General features: G+C 34.9%; 1 protein-coding gene across 7 annotated transcripts in view; it reads right to left on the bottom strand.

Annotated features, from left to right (window-relative positions):
- Positions 1-16,728, bottom strand: part of Cep112 (centrosomal protein 112) — a 521,506-nt gene that overhangs the window by 504,327 nt on the left and 451 nt on the right. For 6 of the 7 annotated variants that reach the window (XM_010616816.3, XM_010616812.3, XM_010616814.3 and 3 more), the window contains exons 2-4: positions 9,539-9,645; positions 6,682-6,872; positions 4,163-4,335 (exon numbers count right to left, since the gene is read on the bottom strand). In XM_010616816.3, coding sequence (XP_010615118.1) covers positions 4,163-4,335; positions 6,682-6,872; positions 9,539-9,638 — 464 coding nt within the window. In that variant the 5' untranslated portion in view covers positions 9,639-9,645. The remainder of the gene's footprint in view (positions 1-4,162; positions 4,336-6,681; positions 6,873-9,538; positions 9,646-16,728) is intronic. The other variant, XM_010616815.3, reaches the window with a different exon arrangement.

Here is a 16,728-nt window from a genome sequence, read left to right as displayed (position 1 = left end):
ACAAGGGAACTGTTGGCAGGTTTTAGCTAGATTTATAGTGAGAATCTGGTGCTCGCTTCAGCAGCACATATACTAAAATATAGTGAGAATCTGAGGTAAAAAGCAAAGCAGGAAAAACTGAACAATTTGGGCCAAACAGGAATCATACCAAGTCAGGGCCAAAGTAGATGCAGCTGCTGAAGAGATTAGCACCATTAAAAGGAAATCAAGTGCTCTGGACAAGAACAAGAAGAAAGATGCCTTGAGGGCATCTCAGAAAATAGCAAGACCCCATGGATTGCAGAATCAAAGGTAACAAAATTTAAACCTTTCACTTAAGGAAAATGTCCTTGGGACTCCTCCAGCTCAAGGGCCTCCTAGGGAATTGGTTCCCCAGGACTCTTTTTTCACTGTTCCCAGCAGTGATCGAGGCACTCAGAGGCTGCTGCAGCCATGGTCCAATGAGGCATGATTACCACTTGAGCTGGCAGGAGACCATGACATCATCCGCATGAAGCTGGTTGTACAGGCATGCAGAATGAAAGAATTGTGGGGTTACAGATCCTTCCACTCAGATTTCAACAGATACCCTTAGAGGCCAGGCAATCTGCTCTTAAGAGGTAGGTACGTGAAACTGTGGAAATTAAGCCAAAAGTATACAAGAGACCCAAGAAAGTTAGAAATGCCAGGAATGTGATACATCTGCTATGGAAAGCCATAGGCAACAAGTGCAGCCAGGCTAATAGAGAGGCCATGCATCTTGCACCAACAAGACCATCAGCTTGGGTGGCTCCAGCCCTCTGGAACTCACATCTCACCAACACATTCCCTAGATGCCAGATATAGAACTACAGGACTTTCTGTTTGCCCTTCTGAGCTTCAGTCTTGCTTTAGTCCTATTCTTTTCTATCCCTTAGTCCCCGCTTTTAGAATGGGAATATTTACCCTGTGCCATTGTATAGTGGCTCTATGTAACTTTTTTTTTCCAGGAATTTAGAGCTAAGAGTTTACCTTGAGTGTCAGAAAGGATCTGGAATTTGCCTTGTGAGCAATGCTGAAATTGTTGAGACTTTGAAAGAAGGGATTACTGTATTTTTAGTTGTATATAAGATAGTTCTGGTAGGCAGAATTACTACTTGTTAATGTGTTTATTTGGGTATTAAATATGCTTTAAGGAGATTTCTTTGGGTGTTACATTTACAGGGGGTGTGATGTAACAGTTTAAGTTTAATTGTCAATTTGATTGGCTTGGGAGCCGTGTAAAGGACTAGTAGAGCACATTTATACATGTGTCTGGGTGGGTCTTGGAAGTGTGACCTTTGGTAATACACCTGGTCACTGGCCCCTCCCTCTCTGGCTCTGATCCTCTGCTCTGCTTCCCAGCCACCATGAACTGACTGACTGGCTTTGCTCTACCATGCTCTTCCACCATGATGCTTCTTCCTCGGAGCCAGCAGACCAAAAACTAAACCCTCTGAAACCATGAGCCGAATAAACCATTTCCTCCTTTAAGCTGTGTGTGGGTAGTATTTGGTTCCAACAACAACAAAACTGACTAAAGAGTGGAGATTAGCTCAGTGGCACCACACCTGTCTCACAAGCACAAGGTCGAGTTCAATCCCTGTTACGGGGTGCGGGGAGACACACTGTCTAACATAGTGGGGTATTATTATGTTTTATTTTCCAGAAAAGACAATGAATAGTAATTCTCAGCATATTTTCTCAAACTTTATCTCATGTTCCAAGGGAGAAAAAGTCAACTCACCTAGACTCTTGGAAATCTCAAGTCTATTTCTGCCCTGAATCCTTCCCTTATAGATACTTCAGTCTTTGCAAACACTTCCATGATACAGATAACCACTGCATTGAAATTATTTATGTACTTATCTCTCTCCTCTATTCATCTAAAACAAGTTATAAATCAAATGTCTGTAGGACTTAAGTAGGTAGCAAATGAATCATTTTGCTGCCAAATATATATTCTTCACTTCTACAAAGATATAATGCCACCCTTCCCTTCTTGACTCATATGATCTGCCTTTCTACTATCTTTCTTCTTTGAAGTCTTGATAGAATATAAAAGCAGAAAAATAACCTTCACTTTCCTCTTAACAAAAAAAGTTCAAGCTCAATAACAGATATAAGTGAAATAAAATTCAGTGTCAAAAATTATAAAAATGAAAGCATAACACACTAAGGGAATAACTGAGTATTACTCACCTCTAAGCTATGGTACCTATCTAAGACTGTTCTTTGGGAAGATTACTAGGTTTCTAGTTTTTTAAGAGGACCTAGAAAACTGGGTTTTAATATGAAATTTCTTAATTTTTAATTTTGAAAACTCATTCAGAAATCTTTAAAGAAACTATATAAATCAAAAAAGCAAATCAGCCCATGTATTTGTTCAGTCCAAAAAGACTATTATTTTCAACCTCTGGTTTAAGCTTTAAAACATCATCACTTTTATACTACAAGCCCCATGCTCATTACACCTAGAAATAAATCCATAATTTAGCTGAATTCTTAAAAAATATTGGCAAACAGATGGATTTTACAACCCAACTAAGAATTATAGGTTTATTTGTATACAGACAATAATTTACCTACCTATAATACCAACAAAAATAATACAATTATATCTTTTCTAATTTTAATTATTTATAAATATAAATATTTAATGCCACTTCTATGAACTCATTTATTCATTTCTTTTTCCTCTTCTTAAGATGTCCTTAATTATACCACTCCCTCTCCATTTTAATTTAACTGTCTCTCCATTTTAATTTGTTTCTCTTTCTAGTAAAATAACCTCATGGATTGGTTCCCTTGTTTTGTGTTCATCTACTCTTTTTCACCATAAATCTCCGGTTTGAAAATCACACAACCAAGCTACACCAATCAAGAAGAAATTTCAAATTATTAATAACACTTTAATTTCTGATTAAGGAATAACCCAAAAATTATAGTGTACAAAAAATATTACACTGTTAGCAGAAACAAATTCCTAAAATTAAAATTATCGAGAAAATGATGAGGTGTGAACTATAAAGTATGATACATACCAAATGATACTGTCCAATGTTTTAGAGAACAATGTCAATGAGAAAAATAAAAACGTGTTAAGAGCTCAATTTAAACCATTCCTATAAAAAAAACCAAAAATTATAGTATAACAATGGCTTGTTGGTACTTTGAAAACTTAGCAGTTTACTTTTTGTCAGATCATTTTCTTTATTAGTACATGTTTGTAGTACATAATGTTTACATTCCCTGCGGGGAATGGGTACAGTCACATAATATATCTTAATTCCTTTTTTCTTCCCCTTTCCCTTCCCTCCCTCCCCGCTCCTCCACCTCTTAGATCCCCTTACTTTTGGGGAGGTATATATTTGTAGTACATGTTATAATTCTCGTGTGGGGTTGGTACATGTACATAACACACTTTAATTCCTTTATTCGTGCCCTTTCCTGCCCCTTCTTCTATTTATTTATTTGTACTAAAAATTCTACTTAATTCTATAGTAAAAAGGCACAATTTAATGAGATTTATGTTTACATTCTTATTTCATTAAATGAAAACAAACTGTTCAGTAAGAAGGTAAGAAATTCAAGTGTAAGATTCAAGACGGTTATGCAGGGTGCTAAATTTTTTTGAAATCATTGATAATGTTTTTAATTGATCCTTCTCATAAAGGAAACCACACAGCTATTTAAAGATTCTCAGGTACCACTTCCCAAGCAATGAAATAAATGTATATATAATAAAAAATGTATATATAATAAATGTATATATAATATGTATATATTATATAATATATAATATGCTTTGTTTGAATTTCTCACCTTTCCACTTATTGAACAATTTTTGTTTTCATTTAGTGAAATAGGAATGTAACATAAACCCATGTAACTTTATATATATAACCTTATATAATATAAAGTTAAGATATATTCATAAATATAGCTAAAAACACAAAATTATCTTAAATATATGTATGGTAAGTGGGAAAGCAAACTGTTATATTAAATATTCAACATTTATTTAAAACCTTCAACTTTAGCAAAAATATAAAGTGAAATAGTTGCTTAACATTAAAAGGGAGAAAAAAGGAAAAATTCAATGCCAGTTCCAAGGACAAGCTAAAGATGAAAAACATTTAAAAATCTCATTTTCATAGCATACCTGTGAGCATCAGTTGGAGACAGCACCAAAGTGTTATCTTCTCCAGGAGAAGGTTTCCATGATTCACTTAATTTGTGTTCACTTGTCTCCAGCTCACCCATTACCCAGTCAGGTAATCTCTCTGGACTTGAACGTTTTGTACATGCTGGACTTGGTTCATCAAAGTAGATGGACTGATTTTTAAAAATTGGAGAAATTATTCTTTCAAAATGTACTATAAACAAACACTCAAAATTTCCATAAAGTTACAAGTTTGACAACAGCACTTCAAGTACTCAGTTTAAATTACATACAAATATACAAAATACATCACTCAATGGAAAACAAATTATAAAATATTAAAATAATAAAATGGATAACATTTACATTTTAGTTATGCTCTACTAAGAATTCTGATAAACAAAATTACATAACAGATAAATTTGATAATTATTTTTATAACAAAAGTAATTAACGTTATGAACAGTTAAATGGAAAGTTTTTAAAAATTATATACTACCCTATTTCGTTCTGTGATCATTACCAACTTTGGATCACAACACACACATACAAACACACACACATAAATCAGTACAAAAACCACAATCAGTACAAGTCAGAAAGTAAAATTAGGTGGAAACAGTAGAGCAAGAGATCTGGGATTTAGCTCTTGCCATACTATTAACTGGGTGAAATACCCAAGACAGATCTCTAGGCTTTCTCATTATTATAATTATCATTATTATTAGTAGTAGTAGTAGTAGTAGTAGTAGTAAAATACAGTCCTCCCCTATGACTATAAAATTGAGTATGTTTTACTTAATCTTCTACATTAGCCCATTTAATGCGCCGGGGATTTGGCTCAGTGGTTCCACCACCTGCCTTGGAAGTGCAAGGACCTGAGCTCAATCCCTGGTACCCCGCCCTCCGAAAAAAGAAAGAAAAAATTAACACAAAGCACTTTGGGCCAGGGATTTAGCTCAGTGGTTCTACCGCCTGCCTTGCAAGTGCAGGGACTAGAGTTCAATCTCCAGTACCAAAAAACAAAACAAAAAAAGAAACATTAGCCCATTTATTTCTCTTCAAATTAGCCAGAATACATAACACAACTCTGAAGAAAACTACACTGACTGGACACTTGTATAACCATTCTCCCAAGCCTACAAAGAAAATTTCCAAGGGCTATTCTCTAGGGAGGGGTGATACATGACCCTCTATCCCAAATCAGAAATGCACAGCAATTTCTTTTTAAGTGAGATATAGTATCATCCATTACCCAGTTTCATTTTTCATGGTTTTAGTTATCTGCAGTCAAGTGTGGCCCCAAAATATTAAATAAATTAAATATTAAATAAAATTTAAATTAAAAATGAACAAGTTTTTAATTGCATTTTAATTGAGTAGTGACAAAATCATGTTCCAGCTATTCCAATATGGCCCACCAAATATATTCACACTCTTTATACTTCCTGCCCATTTGATACTTAGTAGCTGTCAGTTATTAGTACATGTAATATAAAAGATTTGTTAACATCTGATTTCAGGCATCCACTGAGGGGCAGGTCCTGGTTAAAGGGAAACTACTATAGTCATTGTAACATCTAATCAAACAGCAAGTTAAATAACTACCATATTACCCTAAATACTACTAATCTTAATTTAAGCAAAACGTATGGCTCTACATTAATATAAAATGCATAATAGCATTAAGACTTCTGGCATTGTACCATTAACAACAGGTATTATCCTCTGTCAGCATCCCATGTGACTGCATTTTGTTTTATGGTAAACTGATGAGATACAGAAAAATGTTGCAATATATCACTTGAGAATTTTGCAGTTCATAAGAAAATGCATATAACTACCTAATAGCAAATGCCAATATTTAGTTCTGCAGTCATATTTCTCAAATTCCATAAAAACCAAGGTACATTTCATGTTTATAAGGAACAGGACAGTGACAAACTATCAATCAAGTATATAATTGCCTTGCAGCAAAGCTGATTATAATAATGAAATTAAATGGAATATAGAAATTTTTTTTTTTTTGGTACCGGGGATTGAACTCTGCTTGCAAGGCAGGCCACCAAACCACTGAGCTAAATCCCCGGCCCTAGAAAATTACTTTTAAACTCTAAGTTACTATTGTCATTAGAGTAAAAGAAACTCATAACTCATTCGATGTAACCTCTCATAAATTATAAAATAATTCACATGAAACAGCTTAATAAACAAATTTATGATTCATAAAATGTTACTATTATAACTCAGTAAAATGAAATTAAAGCTCAAAATTGAAATTTTCTTTTTTTAGAAATAATACAGAATACAACTGAAGAAACCAATAAGGATATTCCTCCTCTAAGCTAATGCCTGTTTTCACTGAAAGTGGATAAACTGAATCAGAGAGAAAAAAAATAGTGTTAACAAATGTGTTATCTAACACATATAACTCAATAACATCGCCATTCCCTATAGGAATGATAAGTTAACTTCACCTGTAAAGAAATACTAATATACTTGCAGTCAATGATACCTACCATGTATGAAGGTAACGTTTTTAGTGTCCCTGGTTCAGGACGATGCATAAAAGGGCCTTCAAGCACTCCCCGCTTAAGCATATGCAGTAACAATTTCGCATACAGGTTCCGATTCTTCCTGCCCATTATTCCTGCACCTGTTCCTGAAGGCTCACACAGCTTTCTAATCCAAAGAGCACACCTTTGCCGTTCTGTAAATACATAAGAACTATTACAAATTTGATTTTTCAGAAAATAAAATATTTAAATACAAACACTTAATAACAGTATTTGCCTTAATACAGAACAAGGATGAGCAAATTTCTGTAAATATTCTAGGCTTTTCAGGCCATGTCATCTATGGTGCAACTACTCTACGACTGCACCATGAAAGCAGTTACTGACCATAAGTAAACAAATGGCATGGTTGTGTTCAAATAAAACTCCAGAAAAATAATTCTGGGCTGGAGTTGGCCCATGGGCCACAGACACGTAGTCTAGAATTTAATCTTAATAGTTAATTGGCAGTTGGGCAAGAGAAAGACCAAAAAATATATGTATTAACAAAAATAAAATTTTTGGATAACTATCAAATGAATCCGACATAAAATTTTGCTCTAATTTGCATCTGTACAGTAACTTAATATATATTTAAATATATTTCTATAGTTCTAACTATACAAGGACAGAAAGAGATAAAATGCAACCTTTGAATTACCAAATATTTTATACTTACTTCAAGATTAAGTTCAAGTATTTATTTATTTAAGTCAATAATTTCCAGGGATTTGTAGCTGATTTATTTAGGGCTTTCCTTTAACATTTCTAAAAATAATTCAGTACTATTTACATGTAATTTCATAAAATAATTATCCTTTTTAAAATCTACCTAAAAATATAGCACAGTTTAATCCACACATAAAAACTATATTATCTTGCAACGACACAGAATTATTTTAGGTCTCATGCTAACTATTTTGATATTTATTTTTTATCAATCTGAAGATTATATATCTAACATAAACTATAAGTCTACTTTAATCTCTTATAAAGGTCATATTCATTTATTGTTTTATCTATAAAAATCACTAAAGTTGGATTTACAACTTTGCAAATCTTACTCCATATATGAGAGATATGCCTCTAAAAACATTGGGAATTTTTGCTTTAAAACTTATATCATCATAAAACAAACTTCATTAAGTAGTGGATATACTTTTTTTTTTACAAAAAGAAAACACAAAAGTGAAACTAATGAACTCAAGTAAATAGTTTTTTTTTTTTTTCAAACTGGGCTTTCTACATGTCCTGTAGCAAACTGAAATCTAATATAATAATCTAATACCCAGAATTTAGAATCACTTGATTAATGAAAAGAATTCAATCCTGTACTTCAAATGATGAAAAAAAATTATCAAAAGTAGAATTTAGCTATCAAAACAGGTAATTTATGAATTTCTAGTTCTTGAGTGAGATAAGTTCCCATATGGTATGAGCCACAGTTTATAATAATCAATTGTACACATTTAAAATCTGTTTTTAAAGAAGATAACACATGAAGGTGGTTTGATTTGAAATATAATTATAACAGAAAATTTTAATACAAATGTTTCCTAATTAATAGATCTAAGACACAAAAAGAGTAGTGAAGGCCAGGTGTGGTAGGGCACGCCTGTAATCCCAGCACTTGCGAGGCTGAGGCAGGAGGATTGCTGTGAGTTCAAAACCAGGCTGGGCTACATAGTGAATTCCAGGTTAGTCTCAAGTACATATTAAAACCCTGCCTTAAAAAAAAAAAAAAAAAAAAAGTAGTGAATATCAGAAGAGGATCCAGCACTGTATAGAAATACCATTAACTATTAATTCAAATATTCATGCATGAGCCATGGGACAGTAAATGATCAGTTGAAGAATAGCAGAGAAAGAAAAGACTAAAGTCCAACATGGCAAAGAGAAAAATCAGAAAGAGTATTCAATAGAAGGTAAGGCCAAGCTAACTTGTAGTTGCAAGTTCTAGAACAATGAGTGACCACAGAATGCTCAATTCCTACGCCACATTCCCTTCTCCCAGTGTATCTCCTTTCTTCCCTGAAATAAATACCTAATATTAAGTCGGTTTTTTTCTGTAGAGTCCACTCAGATATCTCAGAGAAACAGAGAACTTGGAAAAGGTAAAAAAAAAAAAAATCATAAATTTTTGGCTCCATTCCAAACACTCTACTCAGTAACCAAGCCATATCAACCTAATATAGTCAGCCATTTACCCCATATACCTACTACAACTTAGAGAATCTCTAAGCCATACACCCCATATACCTATTACAACTTAGAGAATCTCCCTGACCCCCCAAATTCTAATTTCTCTCTGATGCCTTAAAGTATCAAAAAATTTTCCACCTTAAGACAGAGATTCTCATTCCAACATTAGAACTAATAGGTCAAGGACCTAGAGATGCAATAAAAACAAAAAATTCATTCCTGTTTGAAGTTATTCAACCACTAATCATAAACAACGAACAGATTTTTTTTCGGCTTTGATAAAAAGCTCAGAGTATATGTAAACAGTAGTCTCCTGAAACAGAAGACATTTCCACAGAAAGAAGGAAAAAGGTGGTATCTAACTTTAAAGGCGGGCAGGTCTATGTGCTATAAACTCCTGGCATTTGAGAGGTGGTACCACAATAAGATCTTTCCACTGCTTAGAGGGCTTATGCCACTAAATTTTTATTTTCCCTCGAGAAACTCAAAGAATCCTATGTCAATGGAAAAAAACACTACTAAAGGATATCAGCTTTCTTTTCATTTTGACAGTTTACTGGACTAAAGAGTATTTTTAAAATAGTAACCTTAAGAACCTAGTTTTCAAGTACAATCTTACCTGACCTATGGGATAATTTTAGAACAAAGGGCTTCATATCTACCACAAAGTGATCAAATTCTACATCCAGCTTTTCCCATTTTTCTTCTTCACTCTCCATTTCCAATCTATAAAAGATACAAAATTAAATATGAAGAATCCGTTATGAGGAAAATTACAAAACTCTAATGAAAGAGATCAAAGAAATCACATCAATTAAATATCAATTCTCCCCAACTGACCTCTAATTCAATGCATTCTAATTAAAATCCAGAAGTATCCTTTGAAGGATGATTCTAAAATTTATTTAGAAAAGTAAAGGAACCAGAGTAACTGAAAAAAATTAAAAACAATAAATTTAGAGGATTCAAAGTATCTGATATTAAGATGCACTATAAAGATACAGAAATCAAGACAATGTAGTTTTTTGATGAAAAGATAGATACAAAGATCAATGGAGCACACATAGAGTCCAAAAATGGACCAATACATAAACATCTGATTCTCAATGAAGGTATAATTCATGGAGAAATGACTATTTTTACAGCATATGCAACACATACAAAATAAACTAATCCTCAACCTAAACTTCATACTATATATAAACATTCCAAGTGAATGGTGGGCCAAGTGAAAATTAAAACAATAAAAATTTTCTGAAGAAAATACAGGAAAAAATATTTATGCTTTATAATCTTGATTAAGGAAAAAATGTATGCAACACTAAAAGCACTACCCATAAAAGAAAAAAATGATGTACAGCATCAGACTTTACCCAAAAGGAAAAAGCTATTTTCATCTGCTGAAATGGACTCTGTTAAAGGATTGAGAAGATAAAAACAACAGGCCAGGGCAAAATATTTGCAAGTTTTACATCTCATGAACTTACATTCTTCCCTTTCCCACCCCTCTCCCTACTTCCTCTTCCCTTCTGGACAATTTTTTCCTATTTTATATTATATATTATACATTTTGGACCTCATTTACTCTTGCAGTTTTTCTCACATCAGAGAAACTATTTGGTATTTACATGTGTGTCCTATTTATTTCAATTAAGAGAATGGCCTTAATGTACATTCATTATAAATGACTCTAGTTTATCATTCTTTATGGCCAAGTAGCACTCCATTTTATTCACACATACACACACACACACACACACACACACACACACACGTGCGAACATACATCTTTATCCAGTCACCAGTTGATGTGCATTTGGGCTGTTTCCAAGATTTAAGGGTGGGGGGAAAGGAAATAAGGGAAGAAAAAAATATGAAAAAAGAAGGAAAAAATGGAAACAAAGATTTTTGTAGATAGGGTGGATGCAAGGGTGGAAGAACAGAAGAGGAATGGGGACAAAACAAGAACCAAAATGTAACATGTACAGGTACAAATTCTCAATGATGAATGTGATCATTATGTATACCTAAAATGTACCAATAAACTTAATGGAATAAAAAATAACTTACATCAAAAAATATGAAAAACTCTTAAAATTTAACCACAAGAAAACAAACAACTCAATAAAAATAAGTTTCAAAAATTTTTATGCCTGGTAGACAATTGTTTCAACATAGCTAAAAGATAATTTTGAATGTTCCCAATACAAAGAAGAGATAAATGTCCCAGTTGACAGACATAGCAATTATCCTGATCTGATCATTACATATTATACACATTTTTGAAATGCCACACCACATCCCATAAATATGTACTTTTACTAGGCATCAATTAAAATTTTTTTAATTTAAAAAATCAATTCCTGTACTAAAGAATACAAATAGTGGCAAATAAGCACAAAGAAATGCTCAATATCATTAAACACCATGAAAATATAAATGAAAACCATAATGAAATACCACTACAATACAGTATTACTAAAAGTTAGGAATGAAAACAACACCAATATTGGTGAGGACATGGAACAAAAGAAACACTCGTACCGTGCAGGTAGGAATGTAAAATGAAACAGCCTCTCTGGAAAATACCAAATTTCTTATGTTAAAATACATCCAATTCCACTGACTTTTACTGGAATATTCGGGGTCTTTAAATCTTCTTCAGTTCTGATAATTTATATGTAGTGTGTAGGAATTCATCTATTTCTTCTGGATTCTCCAACTTACTGGAGTAAGTCAAATGAGTTGCTAATAATCTTCTGGACTTCAGCAGTGTTCACTGTGATTTGTCCTTTTTCATTTCTAAGTGCATTGTTCTGAATCTTTACTATTTTTTTGTCTATTTGGATTATTCTTTGAAAAAAAACAGCTGCTTGATTCAATTGATTCTATGGTTTTTTAGTTTCAATTTCATTAATTTCTACTCTGATCTTTATAATTTCCCCCCTTGTACTAACTTTGGATTAGAAACCCAAAATAAAAGATAGATAATAAGAAATAGGGAGATAGGTCTTTTGCAAAAGGGAAAGGGACCAGGTTGGGGATGTAGCTCAGTGGCGCAGCACCTGCCTAGCAAGCTTGAAGACCTAAAAACAGGGGTGGGGGAGGTACCAGCAGATGAAGGGGAGAAAAACAGAAGGGGAAGGGGAAAAAAAGAGTTAAGATGTGTTATGTACATGTACCAACTCTCAACAAGAAATGTAATAATTATGTACTGCAAACAGGTACCAATAAAAATAAAAATGTAATAAAAAATATATTTACATTCTACATGTTCTTTTAAACTGTGAAAAATTTTTGTAAGGATGTACACTACCTCTACATGATACATAATGCCTCACTTGTCGCATTTTTCAATTTACAAATTACATATTTGGGAGAAAGCTCTCTCGACGTCATAAGCCATCTTGTTCCACAGACTTCCCTCTATTTAAAACCAGCTTCTAATACTCACCACAGTATCTGCCATTTTATTATCAACAACCTCTTCCAGGAACATCTCTCCATCTTGTCCCTATAAGTAAACCCTAGCTTTTACTGGCTGACTTTACTTCCCTCACAGCCATGAGAGTGAATGAGGCTTCTCATTCTCATAACATGCACTCCATGTAGTCTTTCATTTCTTCCATCCAGCCTTGCCCAGGAAAGAAAGCACTTACCTCCTTCACTCCTGAATCAAAAGCAGCAGCAATTCTAAGGACAGTACCTCCTCCTAACATCTATCAATTATCAATGACTTGCTCCCTGTATGAAATACTACACAGCCACTGACCCCTTTCCCTGTGATACCAGCCCTCATTCAAGACTTTCATTCACCAGTCCACTCAATTTCTACACTTACAAACTTCAATCCAGATCTCATTCCTGTGAATTATCTTTTCCATCTCTGACATGCTACCCAAAATCTTCTTTCAAAATTCACCAATGACCCACTAATTGCTAAATCCAAACAAAGGATTATCTTCAGCTTGCACCCTACCTGACATCTCCTCAGCCATCTCATACTTCTTATGACTTAACTACTCCTAGAAACTTTTCTTTGACTTCAGTAGTTCCATTCACTCCAGGATCCCCTGCTGCCTCACAGATCCTTCCTTCTTGGTTTCTTAACGTCTCTTGCTTATCTACTAAATATTAAATCAGAATTCTCTACTGCTTTCTCTTTAGTCTCCTTTTAATCTGACTTTTCACATCCTCCCTGGACAATCACATTCAGTAGGAAAACTTCCAGTATGGTCCTCATGCCATTTACCCTTAAATTTTACTTCTAACTCCTCTCTCCTTCCCTCCCTCTCTCTCGCTGCAACTCCAGGCTCCCACTTAGAACAGCCATCTAGACCTATTCAGTAATGCCCTGCTTGTTACCTAGTTTTACATGTTTCAAGGAAAATTCTTCATGATTTTCCCCATATACCTATTCTATACATGATATACTGTGCTTGAAAACATCAACTGTTCATTCCCCACACTAGAAGTTTCAATATTCTTATTCTTTAAATTCCTATAAGCTAATACATTAAGAAGTACTCAGAAATGTCTCTAATACACCAGCTTCTCCAGTCTCAATACCACTATCTCAGATAAAACCCTGCCAACCACTTACTCACACAACTGCAACAGAGCATGACCTTCTCCCAATGGTCCTTTTCTCTACTTGAGACAAGAGCTAAGTCTATCAGTCATTTTTAAAAAATCTCTCTTAACTGCCTACTACAAGATGCTACCCAAACCAAAAAGTTGAACATCCAAGAGATTTTGCATTTAAGCCTACCTCTTACCACATACACTTTACCTAACTACACCAACCCACTAATGGCCACTTCACTCTGTCACAATGAACCTCTCATGTTTCTTTAAATACTCCAAGCCTTTTTCTGATTCCACTCCCTTTGAACAGGCTGTTCCCTCTGCCTGAAGTTAGGTAAATGCAGCTCAGAAGTGTCACTTCTCAGCGAAACTGGCCCAACTGACTGTCACTGGATTTCAGTAAACTGCTCACTTTTGTGTGGCAGCATTTATCATGCTGTTATTTTTTGTACACATATGTATACTATTTACCTGTCTTCTACCTTTTGAGAGATACTCCTCTCTCAGGGCAGGGATCAAAATTTACACATCTTAGTAGGTGCTTAACATACTATGTTCTTCATATTAGGAGAGGAGGAATTTATTGCAAAGTAAAATTAATATTTCATTTTTACAAGACTAATTATTTTAATGCTCTGTTCTGAATAAAAAATAGGTCTTCCAGAATAAGAATAGTATATGCCCCTAATTTCATTTCCCAAAATTGGCCATCCTATCTTCTGTATTGCAGTAGAAGAAATATAACTTCAAATTCAAGAACTGGTTAAAATAAATTGTATTTAGGACTAGGGATGTAGTTTGGTGGTAGAATGCTTGCCTAGTACATACAAGGACCTGAGTTCACTCCTCAGTACCACAAAAATAACTATATAAAAAAATAAGTTTGCTGATTACTTTATTGGTTTTGTGTGTGTGTGTGTGTGTGTGTGTATGTGTGTGTGTGTGTGTGTTTGGCCAGTTGGTTTCCCTTTATATTCTTATATTCCATCATTTTATGAGCTATGTTCTTGGTGAAAGGCAACCACTACAGATAATACCACTGGATGTTAGATCATAAAGATAAGAAGCAACTCTTCAAATAAGCAAATCCAGCATTTTAAGCACAGCTCTGGAAGATGTACTTCCAAGCATCACCAGTGCATCCTGCCCATGTAAACAAACATTTGCCTAAGAGTATCATGAGCTATGTAAGTATGCTTGCATGCTACGCAAGTGCTGTACCACTGAGCTACATCCCCAGCCTCTTTTTTACTTTTACTTCCTAATCACTAATTCTGAATAAATCCTTTGACACCAGCTGGAAATGTTAGCAGTTAATATTAAAAGAAACTAAAACTCAACAGTTAAATAACAGAAAATTATAAAATTAAGCACCAAACTCAGACTGAAATACCGAGAGCTCTTGCTCTTAGATCCATATCCAACCACTTAGCCAAAAGTCAGGAACATCTCCAAATAATTAAAAAATACTTTAAAAAGTAGAAAGGCAATCTGAATTGCTATAATGACATGAAATACTGGAGTACCCATTTTTGTAAAAACAAGATAAAAAGTCAGAATGTTATTCAATAAAAGCTAAAATCTGCTTCTTTTTATCCCTATTCATTCTCCAACAAAACAAATGGGGAAAGCAACAGAAAAATTAAGGTAATGTTTTAAGCCTTCAAAAAATCCCTGCAACACAAATTACACCTTACACACAAATTATATTCAACTAATCAAAAAGCTGGATTTTATCACAATTGCAGATTTAAACTAATTCTTAAAAAGTAAGCAAAATTACATCTTTGTATCTCAACTAGCAATATAAATTATAGTGTGGCCACTAATTATATAAATTTCTTCAAAAGTAAAAGAGTCTGGGGATGTAGCTCAGTGATGTAGCACTTGCACAGCATGTGTGAAGCCCTGAGCTTAATCGTCAGTACAGAAAAAAAAAATGTATATAAAAAAAGCAAATTGGGTGGGTCTTGTTCATATCTATAACCTGTTCTTTCTTGGATCGTGTTTTTTATTAGATTCTTTGGTATGGTTTTTTAAAAACCTGTTTCTTTATGGACAGTTATAAAATGGGATAAAACCTTTTCAAGGTGCTTTCCTATAAGAGACAGCAAACACAAGCCAGTCCCAAATATTAAAAGGCCTTGAAAAAAAAAGTTGCCACAACAGCTAAGCCAAGAATACCTTTCAATGGGTCGGAGGTTTAGCTCAGTGGCGCCAGCGCCTGCTTGGCAAGTGCAAGGTCGTTGAGTTCCGGTCCCTGGTTCCGCCAAAAACAACAAAAAAAGATACCCCTTGTCAAATACACAAAAAAACGTGTTTCTAAATACTGTGTAAGAACCATTTTGCTCCATTAAATCATAAAGAAAACTGAAATATCAAAAAATCCAAGAAGAGGGGCCAGGGGTTTAGCTCAGTGGTTCCGTCACCTGCCTCGCAAGGGCAAGGACCTGAGTTCGATCCCCGGTACCCAAAACAAACAAACAAAAAAATCCAAAAAGTACACAGGTACATATGTTCTCTGGCTTACAAGTGAGAATGTTTTGACACAAGCCTTCCTTAATTTTCACCACAGCTGTGCGCTTTGGGGAAGTATCCTGCACATCCTACCGGATAGCCACTATTTCCACTGTCACTTCACCAATGGGGAAGCTGAGACTTAGCGGGAATAAAGAAACTGATCCAGGTGTCCCGCGGGAAGTCTGCTGGACCCAAGCGATGTGCACGAATCAGCCTGGAGCCTGAACTGTGGAGAAGCCTGTGGCTTTTCACATGACTTTTCTTACTTCACTCACAAATAGAAACGTCAAATAAAAAATAAAAAGTGCCGCGCAGTGATGAGAGTAAGAGATGTTCAAATTTACAGATGTTATCCTGAATAGCTAAAAACAATAAAACTAACTCAGAAACACTGCGTGTCTTCCAACAGGCCGCGAATCTGGGATGGGGACTTTGCAAGTGCGCTGCTCATTAGGACAGTTATGCCAAAAGGCAGTCTAACCCACTGACCGATGAGAGGGTGTGGAAATCCAGAGGCCCCTCGGGCCGTCACCTCCCCCGACTCCCGGACAGCAGCAGGGGCGGCGGCCAAGGCCGGGGTGGCCCGTTCTCCTGCCCTGTCCTGGGCACAGCTTTCTCCACACGCAAGCCCCGGGGTCAGACGTCTGGCCCACGTCAGGACGACCATTCCCGCGGCCCCTGAAACTTTCCTCAGAACTTTCC

This window comes from Fukomys damarensis, unplaced genomic scaffold, assembly GCF_012274545.1.
Source record: "Fukomys damarensis isolate Sample0158 unplaced genomic scaffold, DMR_v1.0_HiC HiC_scaffold_23, whole genome shotgun sequence".
Taxonomy (NCBI): Eukaryota; Metazoa; Chordata; class Mammalia; order Rodentia; family Bathyergidae; genus Fukomys; species Fukomys damarensis.
The sequence above is the reverse complement of the archived record's forward strand: the minus strand, read 5'-3'. Positions and strand labels throughout refer to the sequence as shown.